The sequence below is a fragment of the Geotrypetes seraphini genome, chromosome 7 (genome assembly GCF_902459505.1).
Source record: "Geotrypetes seraphini chromosome 7, aGeoSer1.1, whole genome shotgun sequence".
In the NCBI taxonomy this organism is placed as follows: Eukaryota; Metazoa; Chordata; class Amphibia; order Gymnophiona; family Dermophiidae; genus Geotrypetes; species Geotrypetes seraphini.
The window spans coordinates 193449678-193466555 of record NC_047090.1 but is presented as its reverse complement, the minus strand read 5'-3'; the positions used below and the strand labels follow the sequence as shown (position 1 = coordinate 193466555).

The 16878-nt window shown below is 48.4% G+C and overlaps 1 protein-coding gene across 2 annotated transcripts in view; it reads right to left on the bottom strand.

The window, feature by feature from the left end:
- The window catches only part of ACYP1 (acylphosphatase 1), a 39408-nt gene that overhangs the window by 7444 nt on the left and 15086 nt on the right, over positions 1 to 16878 (bottom strand). The window contains exon 2 of one of the 2 annotated variants that reach the window (XM_033952826.1): positions 6998 to 7093. In XM_033952826.1, the coding sequence (XP_033808717.1) occupies positions 6998 to 7081 (84 nt within the window). In that variant the 5' untranslated portion in view covers positions 7082 to 7093. The remainder of the gene's footprint in view (positions 1 to 6997; positions 7094 to 16878) is intronic. The other variant, XM_033952827.1, reaches the window with a different exon arrangement.

The following is a 16878-nucleotide window of genomic DNA, read 5'->3' as shown; positions in this document are numbered from 1 at the left end:
CCCAAGCGCGCAGCCACAACACACGCCTTGTGGCCACGCCAAAAGCCATAGACTTAGCCGAGATCCGCACCAAGTCATAGAGAGCATCTGAGAGGAATGAGGCCGCCATCTCAATCTTCGCTACCTCCTGATCCACCAGAGACCAGTCGTCAGACTCTCGATCCAAGACCCGCTCCGCCCACCGAAACACGGCGCGAGCGACCAGTCCCCCACAAATAGCCGCCTGGACCCCAAAGGCAGAGACCTGAAAATTTTGCTTAAGGATGTTCTCCAATTTGCGCTCCTCAGAGTCCCGCAAGGCAGAACCGCCCTCAACAGGCACGGTATGCCGCTTGGAAATTGCCGAGACCACCGCATCCACGACTGGCGAAGCTAACGTAGCCCGATCCCCTTCAGGAATGGGATACAGGCGAGCCATGCTGCGCGCCAGCCGAAACGGCGTCTCCGGCGTTTTCCACTGCTCCAGAATAATATCCCGAATATCCTGATGCATAGGAAAAGAGCGGGAAACGGAACGGATCCCCCGTAACAGGGGGTCCCCCACACGCGGAGTCCCCGGCGGCGCGTCCTCAAAACGCCAAACCGAAGAAACCTGCTGAATAAGGTCAGGCAGCTCATCTTTCTGAAAAAGGCGCACAACGGACGCCTCGTCACTGGAGAACGGGAAATCCGACAACCCGCCGCCAGCTTCCGTCCCCTCCAGAGGGTCCTGGAATTCCTCCGAAGGGTCCAGGTCCTCCTCCAGACCGACACGTTCCTCCGACCACAAATTCTCGTCCCACTACACCCGCGGACGCTTGGACAAGGGAGGCGGCGGAGGGGACGTCACGTCAGACGAGAGAGGCAAAGCCGCAGGGAGCGCGGAGGAAACCCCACCCCCCGAAACCCCCTGGGCGCAACCGGGACCCCCAGCCGCCTGAAAATAGGCTCTGCATAAAGAAAAGAAAAAATTCAGGGGAAAACCCCCCGAGGGTCCCAAGGGACTCCCTGCCACAGCAGGGGACCCAGCAGAACCTTGCCCCTGCATAGTCAAAACAGGGGGAAGGTCACCTGAGGTGGAAGACAAAATGGAGGGGCCAGACAGAGAAGATGGCGGTTTTCCCGCCAAAAAAGCTCCCTCCATAGCCTGAAGCGGCTGAGAAACCTGAATAGTCTCAGCCGCTAAAGCAGGCAAGCCGGCATCAGCTGTCAAAAAATCAGCTGAGAGGGAATCCTCTAAAACCCGACCGTCGGCGGCTCGGGGATTCCCTCCGTGGGCGGACGGAGAAGACCGGGCTTCCCCACCGTTCCCGGCCGACTCGCGAGGCACCATCGGCGGGGAGCTCTGGGCGCCTGCAGCCGCTGCCGACGGAGCTCCACCACCTCACCGACCCAAACCGCCGAGTTCAGGCCGGCCGCGAGTGCCTCGCGGCTGGACTACATTTGTGTCCTACTCCCCCGGAGAAGGGCACAATTGCTCCATACGCGACCTAGCTAGAAAAAAGTGCCGGTTACATGAAAAAATACAGTAAAATACAGTTTTCTTAAAGGGAAACAACCCTTCAGACCAGCACTACCTCAGGATTTTTTTTTTTTTTTTTTTTTTACAGAACAGACTCCACAGGCTCTCGAAGCAATATGCCTTGCTTGATTTAGGGGGCAAGGCTTACTGCTGAGGCTCCTCTAAAAAAATGTGGGGAGGTGGAGGAAGTGGGGGGAGGGACCCCGCTCGTGACCCGCCGGGTTTGACACCCCCGAGGTCGGACGAACCCCCAAACAGAGTCCGCCCAAGCTCCGTCCGGCCAAAAACAGGGACAATAAACCCCATAAACAAATTCCAACAGCCCTACCAAGGGAGATGGGTACAGATCACTCAACACCTGCTGGAGACTGAAAGAAGACTGAGGGAAATAGAGAGGAGGGGCTAGGATATACTGTCCCAAAGTTTTGTTTTCAGTCTCCACCTGCTGGTCATGATTAGATATATACCCATTCGTAAAGTTAACCTCTACTGGTCTGGAGAGTGCTAAAGAATAAAAGCTTGTTATTTTCTGGTGAAATTTGACTTTTTTTCTCATCATCATTCCAAATAACACTGTATCATATGATATTGCTATATGATTTTCCATTAATTTATTAATTTGTGGCCAAATTGCATTCCAAAAACTTTTAATGTAGGGACAATGATACAGTAAGTGATCTAACGTCCCTGGTTCCAGATTACAGTGCCAGCATTTATTGGATTTAGAACTATCTAATTTTTGCAAACGTGTAGGGGTCCAAAAAGCTCTATGTAATAAAAAGAACCAAGTTTGTCTCATAGATGCTGACACTGTACATCTCATTCTCCAAGACCAAATTAGTGGCCATTGAGATGCATTAATTTGATGCTTAATCTCAATGCTCCAAATATCTCTTAGACCATTTTTTGGTTTTTTATTCAAATATCCAGATATTAATTTATACCACAATGCGGCTTGATGTCCTAGGAAGTCTGCTTGAAAACATAAGAACTTTAAACTATATTGATTATTCAATGTTTTCCATTCAGGGAACCCAACCTGAATGGCCTGCTTCAATTGCAACCATTTAAAACTTTGTGTTTTACTTAGACCAAATCTATGTTGCAATTGTGAAAATTCCAGCAGTTTACCTTCTGAAATAACATCATCTAGAGATCTAATGCCTGCAATAATCCAGTTCTTCCAAAGGATTTGAGCTCCGCCAATTTTGATCTTGGAGTTTATCCATAGAGACTGATTAGTTGACTTGTTTATTGGGATAGGTGTTAATTTACTAATAAACCTCAATGTTTTCCAAGTATCCATTAATATTTTATTTTCTCTGTATCTTCTAGGTATGTTAATACTTGGAAGATGAACTAAATTTAGGGGAAACATAAGGCGCCATTCCAAATACAACCAATCTGGTGCATTATCTATAAGTTCTGGGAGGATCCAATACAATACAAAACAGGTAGAGTTTCTTTTGGTATTCCCTCACCTTTTCTATGAGCCATCTCAAATTTGCAATGTGATCACGAGTCCTTCTACCTTTATGAAATCCAGTTTGGGGATCAGGAAGTTCTTGATCAAGGATGTTGCCCAAGCACCTCTGGATATTTAAAAGCACCTTGCTGGCGTGGGTGATCGTTCTATAGTTGGTACAGTCCCTGGCGTTGACATTCTTTAGCAGTGGGATAAAAAACGATCTTCTCCAGTCTTTAGCCATGTGCAGGTTCTCCAGATCTTCTGGCATAGTGCTGTCAGCGTAGCTCTTGGGACTAGTTTGAGCAGCTCTTCAGGGATTCCATCAGTGCCAGGTGCTTTGTTTTTTGGCAGCTGCCTCAGCACCCAATCAACTTCACTTTCCAATAGATCTGGTTCTGCTTCCTCTTGACCCCCAAGCTCTTCAGGGTAGTCAATGCTGGTGCTGATGTATAATTCCTCTGTGTATTCTTTCCATCTCTGCTTGATGTCCTGCTGGTCACTAATTTCATTCACATCACCGTCTTTGATGGTTAATTGGTATGCTGAGAAAAGTGTTTCCCCATGGTGAATAATTCCCTGGTGTGGTCCTTTTTATAGGCTTCTTTGAGGTTCATGCATCGAGCATTCAGGAAATTGTTCTTCTTTTCTGGCTGCTCTTTGGAAATCAGAATCAAGTCACCTCGCCTCATTCAACCTGCCCTTAGCTTTTGCCTCTTTCCTCTTATTAGTGAGTTGGAGGGTGGTTGCAGTCAACCAATTCCTACCACGTACTGGCTTCTTGTATGGCACATGCTTTTGAGCAGTTTCAGTTACGATTCCTTTGATCTCTGCCCACAAATCCCATAGCCAACTCAAAGTGCTGGAAGGGTGGGAAAAGACCTGGTGACTTACTCCATAAAACCTTTACCATGAAACTCTATGGATCAGAATCAATATGTTTCAAATATGGGGCCCCTGGGCTGGATAGCATCGTTCAAGCAACTGGGGAAGAGCAAAGGTGGACCCAAAGTAATCAGGTCAAAGATGACGTGAGGGGAAACCTGTATGGAGTAGTCCATGATGAAAAGGGCCACTTGAATTGCAAAAGAACAATATACCATTCTATATATGTCACCTAAAAAAACCAACCCAATAAAAATCAGTGCTGACTACACTGGTGCTTAGCATGCATCTCAACTTTTATCTGTTCTATGAATTACTTCTTTCCCTGCCATGCCGGTATTTTCTGCATTATATTGTAAATGCTTTCTGTCTTTATCTGTTTTTAAGTCCATTATTCTAATTTGTATTTTATCTGTATCCCATGTATTAGCTCACCTTGTTGTGAATCGCCTAGAACTTTTTCGGTATGGCGGTATATAAGAATAAAATTATTATTATTATTATTTTAGTTGCACCCATTTAGGACAAGGAAAACCAGGCCTAAATCCCTGCACCTAACTTATGCATGCATTCTACAAGAAGTTTTCAATAAGTTATCTACCTCAGTAGGAAGAGCTTTCCAAAACATTTTTGTTTTAGCTTTCAATATAGTCCCCTGATAGCTCTATACCAGTGTCTCTCAAACTTTCTCGAGCCAGGGCACACTAAAGGTAGTGGCCAAAGGTTGAGGCACTCAGAAGTGCGCGGACGTTGCTGTGAGGACATCATGCATATGCATGACATCATCTCGTCGACGTCCACACATGTGCAGGGGCCCTCCAGATGGGCCCTGAGACGCCAGTAGGGGGCCAGAGAGGAGAGGCACTGGTGCCAGCTGATTGCCTACAGCAGTGTTTCTCAACTACTTCAAGCTAAGTACCCCCTAAGTCTAACAAATATCAACTGAGTACCCCAACCATAGACCTCCCTAGGCCCACCCAAGCTCTGCCCCAGACCCCAGCCCCTTTACTAATTGTAATGCAATTTTTTCCATTCATTTTTCATTTACACACAATATACATAGCAGATATAAATTCTCAAAACTGACACATTTCAATCACTATATTGAAAATAAAATCATTTTACCTACCAGCGATCCTCTGCAGGCTGCTGTAATTAGCTTTAAAAGTGAGACTGGGAGGCCAGGAGGGAAGAAGGAGGACGCTAGAGAGAAAGGGGAAACATGCAGGGCTTCAGCGAATCGGGCAGCACTGGCACTGTACCGCATAGGGAAGTCAGCTGGCGGGCGCTTCTCTTCCTCCTCAGTGTGCCGCGGCACACTTAGAATCTCAGGAGGCACACAGTTTGAGATAGACTGCTCTATATTACTTCATCCACTTTTCGTGCAATGACTTTAACCTCTTTGAAAAGAATTCTTCTGTTTGACCTACAAAACAGGACATCACAGCTTCCTTGACGTCTTTAATCACTTGAAAATTGCTGTCCATGGAGAAATTTCTTCAAAACTCAGAACAGGAAATAATCCGAGGGAGCTAGGTCAGGACTGTAGAGTGGATGGTTCAGCTGCTGAAACCCACATTCTCGGATGGCAGCCTGTGATTGTCGTGACATGTGTACCGGTGCATTGTAATAAGGAAGCAGCATGCCTGCTGTGAGTTTTCCTTGTCTTTTCTTCTTGATTGACTCCCACAAAGTGATCATTGTTTTGGCATAACTCTGCCTGGTTATGGTTGTCTTGTGGGGAGAGGCCTTCATCATCGCAGAAGACAGCTGCCATGACTGCCTACAGATTTTTCAGTCCTTAACTGTTTTGGGGTGGGGGGTGACTTGTGCTTCCACTGCATTGACTCCATTTTGGACTAAGGATCTCTGTGATAGACCCAAGTCTCATCTCCAGTCACCAAATGATGAAAAAAATTCACTTGGTCTTCACGGAACATCTCCAAGTTCTTCTGACAGCACTGAAACCTCGTGGCCTTCTGACATGGCGTCAGCATTCTTGAAATCCATCTTGCACTAACCTTGGACACACCTAAATTTTCATGAATTATTTTCCAAACTGTATCTGCCATGATGCCTATATCTTTAGCTTTTCGGGAAACCTTAATTTGTCTGTCTGACAAAATTAAATCTTTGATTTTCTTGCACATTTATGTGGTAGTTGTTTCCACAAGCCATCCAGTGTGAGGGTCATCTCCAATGGACTCTGTACCCCACTTAAACTGCTTGCTCCAAAATTTTACTTTGTAGGATGATGGAGTCATGTATTCATGGATCTCCTTTGGCTTTTTCCCTTTTGTGAGAATTTTATCACTGAACAGTGCTCCAAATCTAGCAATTTCTTACTTGATTTGCATGAGGACTCTCCTGCCATTATGTCTCTTGTAATGTTAGACTTGCACTGAGCTGCAACTGTGCATGAGTAATTTTGCGATATGTCACAACATGCACAGATTTGTTTCAATATGCTTGCTACTTTCTTTCATACTCACATAAATTATTGAACGCCCCTCATATACCACTGCAAATAAATTCTAGGAACATCCAAGATCCTTATATGCTCCTCCACTGGACATGCCCCTTTCAAATTCATATTCTAGAACTGGCGTATTGCACTTTAAAGAATATACCTACCTAGTTATGCATGTAACTTAATTAGTGACAATTAGCGTCAATTATGAAGTGTCAACTGCCAATTAGATTAGGCTTATTACACGATTAAGTTGTGCGCATCAATTTGAATTTGGGGGTTAGCACCTAAATGCTAAAGCATGCGATTACAGAGGGAAAATACAAATGGACAGGTCAGTGGAATGTCTTGTAGTTGCATGAGTAAATTATAGAATACTATCATTTACACGCACAACTGCCAACTTTATGCACAACCATTTACACCAGCCTTTGTTAATAGGGTAAGTGTCCACAAAAAGTTAGGCGTGCACATGCCAACTTGCACTCTATTCTACATGTCATTGTCATTATACAGTTGGCTCTTCGCATCCAGATTTTTTGTGCTTAATTTTTAGTGCACTTTTAAAAAAAATCTAACCACACAGTGAGTGAGTAAAAAGTAGTGAGGGAATGTCTGAAATACATTACTGTGGTTTAAGTTGTAATCTTACTTTCTTAATATATTTACTACAAACCTGTGTAAATTTTCGGAAAAATACACCTTGGACTTTCCCAAAAACCTCATAATTCACCGAGATCAAGGGATCTTCCTCAGCCATGGTCCCACCTGTCTTGGGCAAAAGAAAACCAGAATATAACTTAGGAGACCACATTTCCAGAAAGATACACAAAGAGCAGAGTTAGTCAAGGGAACAAATACTAAACTGGTGTATTCTGCAACATAAAACCTATGAAGCAAAATTTAAGCACTTAAACACATACAGCTTTGAAAAAAGGAAAGAAGGGTGATATAGCAAAAATACATTCAAATATCTAAGAATACAAAATCCATAAGAATTACCATTCTGGGACAGACCAAAGATCTATAAAGCTCAGCATTCTGTCTCTAACAGTGGCCAACCCAGGTCCCAAGTACCAGACAGAAACCCAAAGAGTTGCGACATTCCAGAGCTGATATTGTGATGTCATAATGCCTCATTCCACCAATGCCTAAGAGCCAACCTTATCAGTGATGTCACAATGACTTGATACTTGACTCACATAAGAACTGTCTTTCTGGGCCAGATCGAAGGTCCATCAAGCCCAGTATCCTATTTCCAATAGTGGCCAACCAAGGTCCCAAGTACCTAGCTAGATCCCAAGTAGTAAAACAGATTTTATACTGCCAGGGCAGGATTAATTCTTCGAGGGCCCCTAGGCACACAAGTACACTGGGCCTCCTAGCCGTGCCCCGCCCATGCCCCATCCACACCCCGCCCAGCCCCATTTATTTACCTGTTTTCTTCTTTACTTCTTTATTTCCACTTGTATTTCTTTTACAACAAAGATTACCATACCAGTGCCAGTGTACAGTTGTAGTTCTCTGTAAATCCCTCCTTCCTTCCCTTCCCACCTACTTGCCCAGGACTTTAACTCAGAACCCTTTCCTAATGTATATAAAAGTGTTCAAATGCATTGTACAGCAGTAATACTATCCGAAACATAAGTCTATATTAATAACCAAATTTGCAACACCTCTCAACTGCCTCACTCTATGTCGTCCAACTTTAACAACCAAATCTGTAACTCCTCTGGTACGTTCCACTCCATGTATGTTAATTTGTAACAAAACAACAAGGCAAGTGGTCCAAAGAATCCAATATGGAACAAAAGAAGATCGGCAGACAATAAGGAGATTCAAATCAGGTTTATATTTCAAGGTGCTCCCAGGAACCATGCCGGTTGCATTTCACCAAACAAGGCTGGTCAACGCTATCAGAAAACCATGTCTTTCGTACACACAGAACCATCCTCACCCAGTATGGAATAAGTAATCACAAACTAAACCCCCCTCTTTTTTTTTTTTTTTTTAATAAAAGCACAGAAGAGGTTTTTAGCGCTGGCTGGCGGGCTGAATGTTCTGCGCTTTCTGACGATCATAAGAATTCTATGACCATCAGAGCAGTGCAGCGCATTCAGCATGCTGGCTTGTGCTACAAACCGAAGGAACTGTGCAGTTTAGGGCAGTGGTCTCAAACAAGCAGCCCATGGGCCGCATGTGGCCCCCCCCAGGGACTATTTTGCGACCCGCGATCTGTCCTCTGCTTCACTTCTTGTCTCACTGCCGTCCCCCAAGCCACCACAATTAGGTAACAGGCCAGCGCCGAGGTCTTAGCTCTCCCTGCTTATCTTCCCCAGCTTGGAGCTGACCAATTCTCACCACCCGACGTCAATTCTAACGTCGGGGAGGAAGTTCCGGGCCAGCCAATCACTGCCTGGCTGGCCCGGAACTTCCTCTCTGACGTTAGAATTGACGTCGGGTGGCGAGAATTGGTCAGCCCGCGCTTGTGAAGATAAGCAGAGAGAACTAAGACCTCGGCGCTGGCCTGTTCCCGATTGCAGCGGTGACGGTCTGTTCCCCAATGGTGGTGGTTTGGGGGAGGGCAGGGAGAAATAAAGAAAGACAGGGAGACAGAAAGAAAGAAGGGAGACGGGACACAGACAGAAAGGGGCATGGAGAGAGAAAGACAGAAAGAAAGGGTGGACATGGAGAAAGAAAAAAAGAAAGAAAGGGGGCACAGAAAGAGAGAGAAAGACAGACATATAGAAAGAAAGGGGGCATGGAGAGAGAGAGAGAGAGAAAGAAAGAAGGGGGCAGGGTGAAAGAAATAAAAAGTTGGGGGAGGGAAGGAGACAGATGCCAGACCAGGGGAAAGGAAGGAGGGAGGGAGGGAGAGAAAGAAAGAGATGTCAGACCATGGAAATAGGGATGGAAGTGGAGAGAGATAGAAGGGAAGGTAAGACATGGAAACATAGATTTTGAAAAGAAAGCAGAAAAATTGAATATTAAGTTAATGCCAAAGATGGAAGGCAGAAAGTGAAGACAGAGAGAAAAACAGTCAAAGGACAAGGACCTGGAAATATAGTTAAAAGCACAGAAAAATAAAGTCACCAGCCAACAAAGGTAGGGAAAATGATTTTATTTTCAATATAGTGATTGAAATGTGTCAGTTTTGAGAAAGGAAAGATATTAAACTTTAAATGTGAGGGCTGCAGAAAAAGCACAGTTACTTACCGTAACAGGTGTTATCCAGGAACAGCAGGCAGATATTCTCTACATGTGGGTGACATCATCCACGGAGCCCTGTCACGGACAGCTTTTCAAGCAAACTTGATTGAAGATCTCAAAGTTTGCTAGTGCTGCCCACGCATGTGTGCCTTCCTGCTCCACTAGAGGGCGCATCCCCTCCTCGTGGTCTTCAGTTCAGATAGCAAGCAAAGAAGCCAACCTCGGGGAGGTGGGAGGGTTACGAGAATATCTGCCTGCTGTCCCTGGATAACACCTGTTACGGTAAGTAAGCTTTATCCCAGGACAAGCAGGCAGCATATTCTCTACATGTGGGTGACCTCCAAGCTAACCAGAATGGGATGGAGGGAAAGTTGGCAATTTATGAAAACAGATTACGCAAAACCGACTAGCCAAACAGGCCGTCGTGCCTGGAAAAGGCATCCAAACAGTAGTGAGAGGTGAAGGTATGAACCGAAGACCAAGTGGCAGCCTTGCAGATCTCCTCAATAGGCGTGGACCTGAGGAACGCGACAGACACCGCCATCGCTCGGACTCTATGTCCCGTGACCCGACCCTGCAGCGAGAGACCAGCCTGAGCATAGCAAAAGGAAATACAAGCTGCCAACCAGTTGGATAAGGTGCGCTTGGAAACAGGATGGCCCAACCGATTAGGATCAAAAGAAAGGAAAAGTTGGGGCGCAGTCCGCTGAGACTCGGTGTGTCGCAGGTAAAAGCCCTCTTACAGTCAAGCATGTGAAGCGCCACTTCACCAGGATGCGAGTGGGGCTTCGGAAAAATCACCGGAAGAACAATGGACTGGTTGAGATGGAAGTCTGAAACCACCTTAGGCAAGAACTTAGGATGAGTGTGAAGAACCACCTTGTCATGATGAAATACAGTAAAAGGTGGATCCGAAACCAGAGCTTGCAACTCACTGACTCGGCGGGCAGACATGAGAGCAACCAGGAACACTACCTTCCAAGTCAGAAACTTTAGAGGAGTCTTATCAATGGGCTCAAACGGAGGTTTCATCAATTGAGCCAGGACCACATTAAGATCCCAAACCATCGGAGGGGGCTTAAGGGGAGGATGAACATTGAAAAGTCCCTTCATAAAGCGGGAAATCACCGGATGGACAGATAACGGTTTCCCATCAAGTAGCTGATGAAAGGCAGCAATCGCACTGAGATGGACTCGAATAGATGTCGATTTGAGGCCAGACCGGGACAAGTGAAATAGATAATCCAGCACGGAAGACAAGGAGGCAGAGAGCGGCTCCATGCGGCATGCAGCACACCATGCAGTAAATCTGGTCCATTTCTGGGAATAGCATTGCTGAGTGGAGCTTTTCCGAGAGGCCTCGAGAACATCCCTCACCGACTGAGAGAAACCTAAGGAGGGAGGCACGTGGAAAGGAACCAAGCCGTTAAGTGTAGAGACTGCAGATTGGGATGCAACAGCGAACCCTGACTCTGAGACAGCAGAGAAGGAAACACAGGTAGTAGCAGAGGCTCCCTAACACTGAGCTGGAGCAGAGAGAACCACGATTACCGGGTCCACCAAGGCGCAATCAAGATCATGGTGGCGCGGACTGACTTGAGATGCACCAGCGTCCTAAGGATCAGAGGAAAGGGAGGAAACGCTTAGAGGAACCCGTCCTTCCAATCGAGAAGGAAAGCATCGGCCTCGAGACGATCCAGGGAGTACATCCTCGAGCAGAAACGAGGCAACTTGTGATTGAGGGGCGAAGCGAACAGATCTATCTGTGGAGTCCCCCACCGAACAAACACCTGCCACAGTGTTCGAGAATGGAGCGATCATTCGTGCGGCTGAAGAAGGCGACTCAACTTGTCTGCCAGACAATTCTGCTCGCCCTGAATATACACCGCCCGAAGGAAGATGTTGTGGCGCAACGCCCACCGCCAAAGACGAAGGGCTTCCTTGCAAAGCAACAGGGAACCCGTACCCCCCTGCTTGTTTACATAATACATCGCCACCTGGTTGTCCGTACGCACCAGGACAACGGAATCTTGCAGCAAGTGGCGAAAAGCCACCACTGCGTTGTAAATAGCCCGGAGCTCTAGCAGGTTGATGTGGCAGCGACGGTCCGCACTCGACCAAAGGCCCTGAGTCCAAAGGCCGTCGAAGTGCGCCCCCCAAGCGTACGCCGAGGAGTCCGTCTTCAGTACCTTCTGATGCAGGGGCACGAGAAAGAGCAAATCTCTGGACAGATTGGAAGAGTTGGTCCACCAATGGATCGAGCGTTTCAAGGAGGGAGTCACCGCAATGTGCTGAGAAGCGGGATCCTGATCCTGCCACTATTGAGACGCCAGAGTCCACTGAGGAACCCGAAGATGCAATTGGGCAAACGGCGTGACGTGAACAGTGGAGGCCATGTGCCCCAGGAGGATCATCATTTGCTTGGCCGAGACCGATTCCCGCCGAGACACCAGCTGACTCAGCCTCAAGAGGACGGCCAGACGAGGCGGAGGCAGAAATTAGCGGAGGCGGACTGTGTCGAGCACAGCCCCGATAAACTGCATGGACTGCGAGGGGCACAACTGAGACTTGGGGAAGTTGATCTCAAACCCCAGACGCTGAAGGAAATAATAGTCTGACGGGTTGCTGAAATAACCCCCTCCCTCGACGTGGCTTTGATCAGCCAATCGTCAAGATACGGGAAGACTTGGAGGCCCTGTGACCGCAGGGCCGCCGCGACCACCACGAGGTACTTCATGAAGACCCGAGGGGACGAAGCAAGCCCGAATGGGAGGACTCGATACTGTAAGTGAAGGCTTCCCACCTGAAAGCGGAGAAACCGCCAAGAAGCCGGATGTATCGGTACGTGAGTGTAGGCTTCCTTCAGGTCCAGGGAACACAACCAGTCCCCCTCGTCCATCAAGGGATACAAAATGGGAAGCGAAAGCATGCAGAATTTTTCCCGAACCAGGAATTTGTTCAGTTTCCGCAAATCCAGGATGGGACGAAGGTCCCCGGTCTTTTTGGGTACCAGAAAGTACCGAGAATACACCCCGGAGCCCTGTTGGCATGGGGGAACCTCTTCCACAGCCTGCAGGCGAAGGAGGGCCCGCGCTTCCAAAAGAAGCAAAGGAAGTTGCGTCCTGTCGGAAAGAGACTCTCCGGGAGGACTGTCTGGAGGCAAAGCCCGGAAGTTGAGGGAGTACCCCTCCCGAACGACAGAGAGGATCCAAGAGTCTGCAGTGATCTCCGCCCAACGATGATAAAAGGCACGTAGACGTCCCCCGAAGGGTAAAGGGGGGCCAGCCCCCTCTCGCCGGGCCAGTCAAAAGGACGGCTGCTGCTTAGGCGCAGTGGGGGTCTGAGGCTTAGGAAGAGCCTTCGGCTGCTGTGGCTGACGAGGTGGAGGGCGAGAAAACGCCGGTGTGGACTTCTGCGGATACTGCCGGGGAGGCAGCCGGTAGGTCTTGGGTGGAGCGGGTTTCACCTTGGCCCGGACCAAGGCGGCGAAGGAGCGTTCGTGTTCAGAGAGGCGTTTTGTAGCAGCCTCGATGGAATCATCAAACTCATTTCCCAGACACAGAATATTAGCTAACCTGTCCTGCAGGTTCAGGTCCATATCGATAATGCGGAGCCACGCCAATCGACGCATGGCCACCGGGAAGGCCGAGACCCGAGACGACAGTTCAAAGGCATCATAAGAGGCCTGAAACATGTACAGCCGCAGCTGCGACAGTGTATCCAGAAGCCGGCGAAACTCTGCACGGTGCAAAGAAGGAAAATCGTCCTCGAAGGATGGCAAGGACTTGATGCACCACTTAAGATAAGAAGTAAACTTAAAATTATAATTCAGAACTCGGTTCGCCATCATGGAGTTCTGATAGAGGCACCTCCCGAATTTATCCATTGTCCTGCCTTCCCGGCCCGGCGGGACAGCGGCATAGACCTTGGACGGGTGAGACTTCTTAAGGGTAGACTTCACAACCAGAGACTGGTGAGAGAGCTGCGCCTTCTCAAACCCCTTGCAAGGCACTGTCCGGTACCGAGACTCCATTATGGAGGGAATAGCCGGGATAGCGTAAGGCGTCTCCAGGTTACAAAAGAAAGTCTGCTGCAACACCGGATTCAGAGGCAGCCGCAGGGATTCCCAAGGAGGGGAGGGAAGCTCCATCTCTTCCAAGTACTCCTTGGTAAACCTGGAATCAGATTGAAGGTCCAGATGTAAGGCCCTGCCCATATCCTGCACAAAGCGAGTGAAGGAAGAGAGCCTGCTCTCCGAATGCTCCCCAGGAGGAGTGGTGGAACGAGACCGCAGGGCAGCCGAAAAGGAGGGGGAAGCCTCCCGAGAATACTGCGGAGGTACATCCGTATCCACCAGCATGGACGCCGAGGAAGCCCCGCTGAATGAGCGAGGAGGCGTCGACGAGAGCTTGCGCCTCGAAGTCCCCGGAGGGGAGGATCGCAAGGCATGGACCGTCAAGGTCCGAGGACGATGCCCCGGAGAACCCCGGCCCGAAGACAAGCCTCGGGGAAACGAGGTCAGGTCCCCCGAGGCAGGTTCCTCTCTGATCGGGGAATCCAACCGGACTGGCAACCTCAACAGACTAGGGTTGGACAGAGTGAGGTCCGAGGTCTTAAGGGAGTTCATAGTGCGAGGCCCCGGGGACCTGCCCCTCCTCGGGAGGGGAGTCCCGCGGACGCTTTGCAAGGTGCCTCGACTGAGGCCGGCTCGAGGGAGAAACTTGCCTCGATGGAAGAGCAAGGAATCCGACGAGGAAAGACGCCGAGATCGACGTGCCTTGCCTCGAGAAACCTCGACGCGACGCTCAGGCTGGTCCACAGCACGTGAGGTCGAGGCCGCAGCAAGCTGAGCCAATGCCGAGGAGAGCTCCGAGGAGATGATAGCCTTCAGTACCTCCTCAAACATCGGCACCGTGACCATATTCGGCCGGGCAGGTGCAGCAGTGCGTTCCACCGAGGGCGACCTTGAGGATCAGTATTCCCGTGTGGTGGAAGCACGCTTAGAGGGTTTGGAGGGCGGTCTCATCGAAGCCAGCGGGACTACACTCACCGCCTGAATGCCAGAGACTCCGAGGAAGGCTTCTTCAGTAGCTGAGCTTAACCTGAAGGAGGAAGAAGGGACTTACCCGGAGCAGAGGTCTTCGAGGTCAAGGTCCCCAAGGCCTTCGAAGTCGAGGGAGACTTGCCTGGGGCCAAGGTCTTCGAGGCCGACGTCGAGACCGGGGTCGAAACAGGAGCTGCTTCCATGGCGAAAAGCTCTGCAATCCTGGCCCTACGTCGCCGAAGAGCCCGGGGTTGAAGCGTGGCATAGCGAGGACAGGAATCCGTCGGGTGATCAGCACCCAGGCACAGGATACACCAGCGGTGTGGGTCAGTGATGGAGATAACCCGACCGCACTGGGAGCACTTCTTAAACCGGTGAGAGGGCGGGACATAAGGTAAGACGGCCGCAGCCACTCGAGGCCAAGCGGCCACAGCGAATCGGGAGCCCCCGGTCGCCGAACAGAAAATTACAAAAAAAGAAAAACAAAGAAAGCAAGCAATGAGCAACGCGCACAGCGACTCCCGATGAAAACAAAGAAGCTGCGGTGCTAGAAAGGCTTAGAGAACGCAGAGAAGAGAGACAGGGCTTTCTGGCTCCGCGGAAAACTAAGAACTGAAGACCACGAGGAGGGGATGCGCCCTCTAGTGGAGCAGGAAGGCACGCATGCGTGGGCAGCACTAGCAAACTTTGAGATCTTCAATCAAGTTTGTTTGAAAAGCTGTCCGCGACGGGGCTCCTTGGATGACGTCACCCACATGTAGAGAATATGCTGCCTGCTTGTCTTGGGATAAAATAGGGTACTTGGAGGGCCGCAGAAAAAATAGTTAATGACAATTTTGCATAAGATAAAACTCTTTATAGTTTATAAATATTTCCTTTAACTGTTAAAGGAAAGATTTATAAACTATAAAGAGTTTTACCTCATGCAAAGTTTTCATTTCTTTAATAAGACATTAACTATTTTTTCTGCGGCCCTCCAAGTACCTACAAATTCAAAATGTGGCCCCACTAAGGGTTTGAGTTTAGGGGGTGAATAAACAGTGGTGCATATCCCCCAATACTGAACAAAATATAAAGATAGCAGATGTACATTTGAAACAAGAGAAACAACAAATCACTTTACAAATTAACAACTAAAAATAAAACAAAAAATGGAAAATAAGATGATACCATTTTATTGGACTAATACATTTTTTAATTAGTTTTCAGAGGTCAAAACCTCTTTCCTTAGGTCAGCAAAGCATACTGCTGTTACAGTATCCTGTCCTGACATAAGGAACAATTTGGCCTCTGAAAGTTAATCAAACATGCATAAAAATTAGTCCAATAAAAGGATCACTATTTCTATTTCAAAACATTTATCAACACAGCTACAATACTACTTTATTCTAAAGCAAAAAATAAAAAATAGAATTTTTTTCTACCTTTGTCATCTGGTTTCTACTTTCCTCGTCTTCTTGTCATTCTCTTCCTTCCATCCACTGTCTGCCCCTTTCAGAAAATGTCTGCCTCCCTCTGCCATCTCTCCTCCTTCCCCCCTCCCCCCCTTGGTCTGGCATCCATCATCTTTCCTCTGTTCCCCTCATGGTCTGGCATCTTTCTCCTTCCATCTCTCCTTCCCTCCCCCCTGTGATTTTTAGCATCTCTCTCTCTCTTCTCATTTCCTCCACTCAGATCTGATATCTCTGTCTCCTTCCCTGTTCTTTGGCATCTCTCTCCTCTCTCTTCCCTTTCTTCTCTGGTCTTCCTTCTCTATTTTCTGCCTCTATCTAAATTAAATTCTTTCTTACTATTCAGCCCTCAATTTCCCTCTTTTCACTGTGTCTACTCTCAGCTTGCCACCCCTTTCCTTCACCCCTCCACTATCTCACTAACTATCTTCTTCCCCCATCATGTGGAAAAGCAGCAGCAGTGGTGAGGAGGTGAGGGCTGGGCTCAAGTTCTCCCCACTTCCATCATCTGCCCTGCTCCCTTCTGTCTCCCTTCTCCCCACTTCCATCATCTGCCCTGCCCCTTTCTTCCCACATCCATCATCTGCCCTGCCCCTGCTCCCTTCTCCCCACTTACATCATCTGCCCTGCCCTTTCTTCCCACATCCATCATCTGCCCTGCTCTGCCTTCTCTCTCTCTCTCCACCCTAGGCCCATCTCATCACTCACCTTTCACTCCAATTTTCTTTTTTCAAACAGCGACGCCCCCCAGCATCAATCGGTAACGGGCCCCCCTCATCGATAGACCAATCGGCAATGGACCCCCCATCCCCCATAAGTAAGATAAGCAAGGAACACGGGTAAGAAGGAACA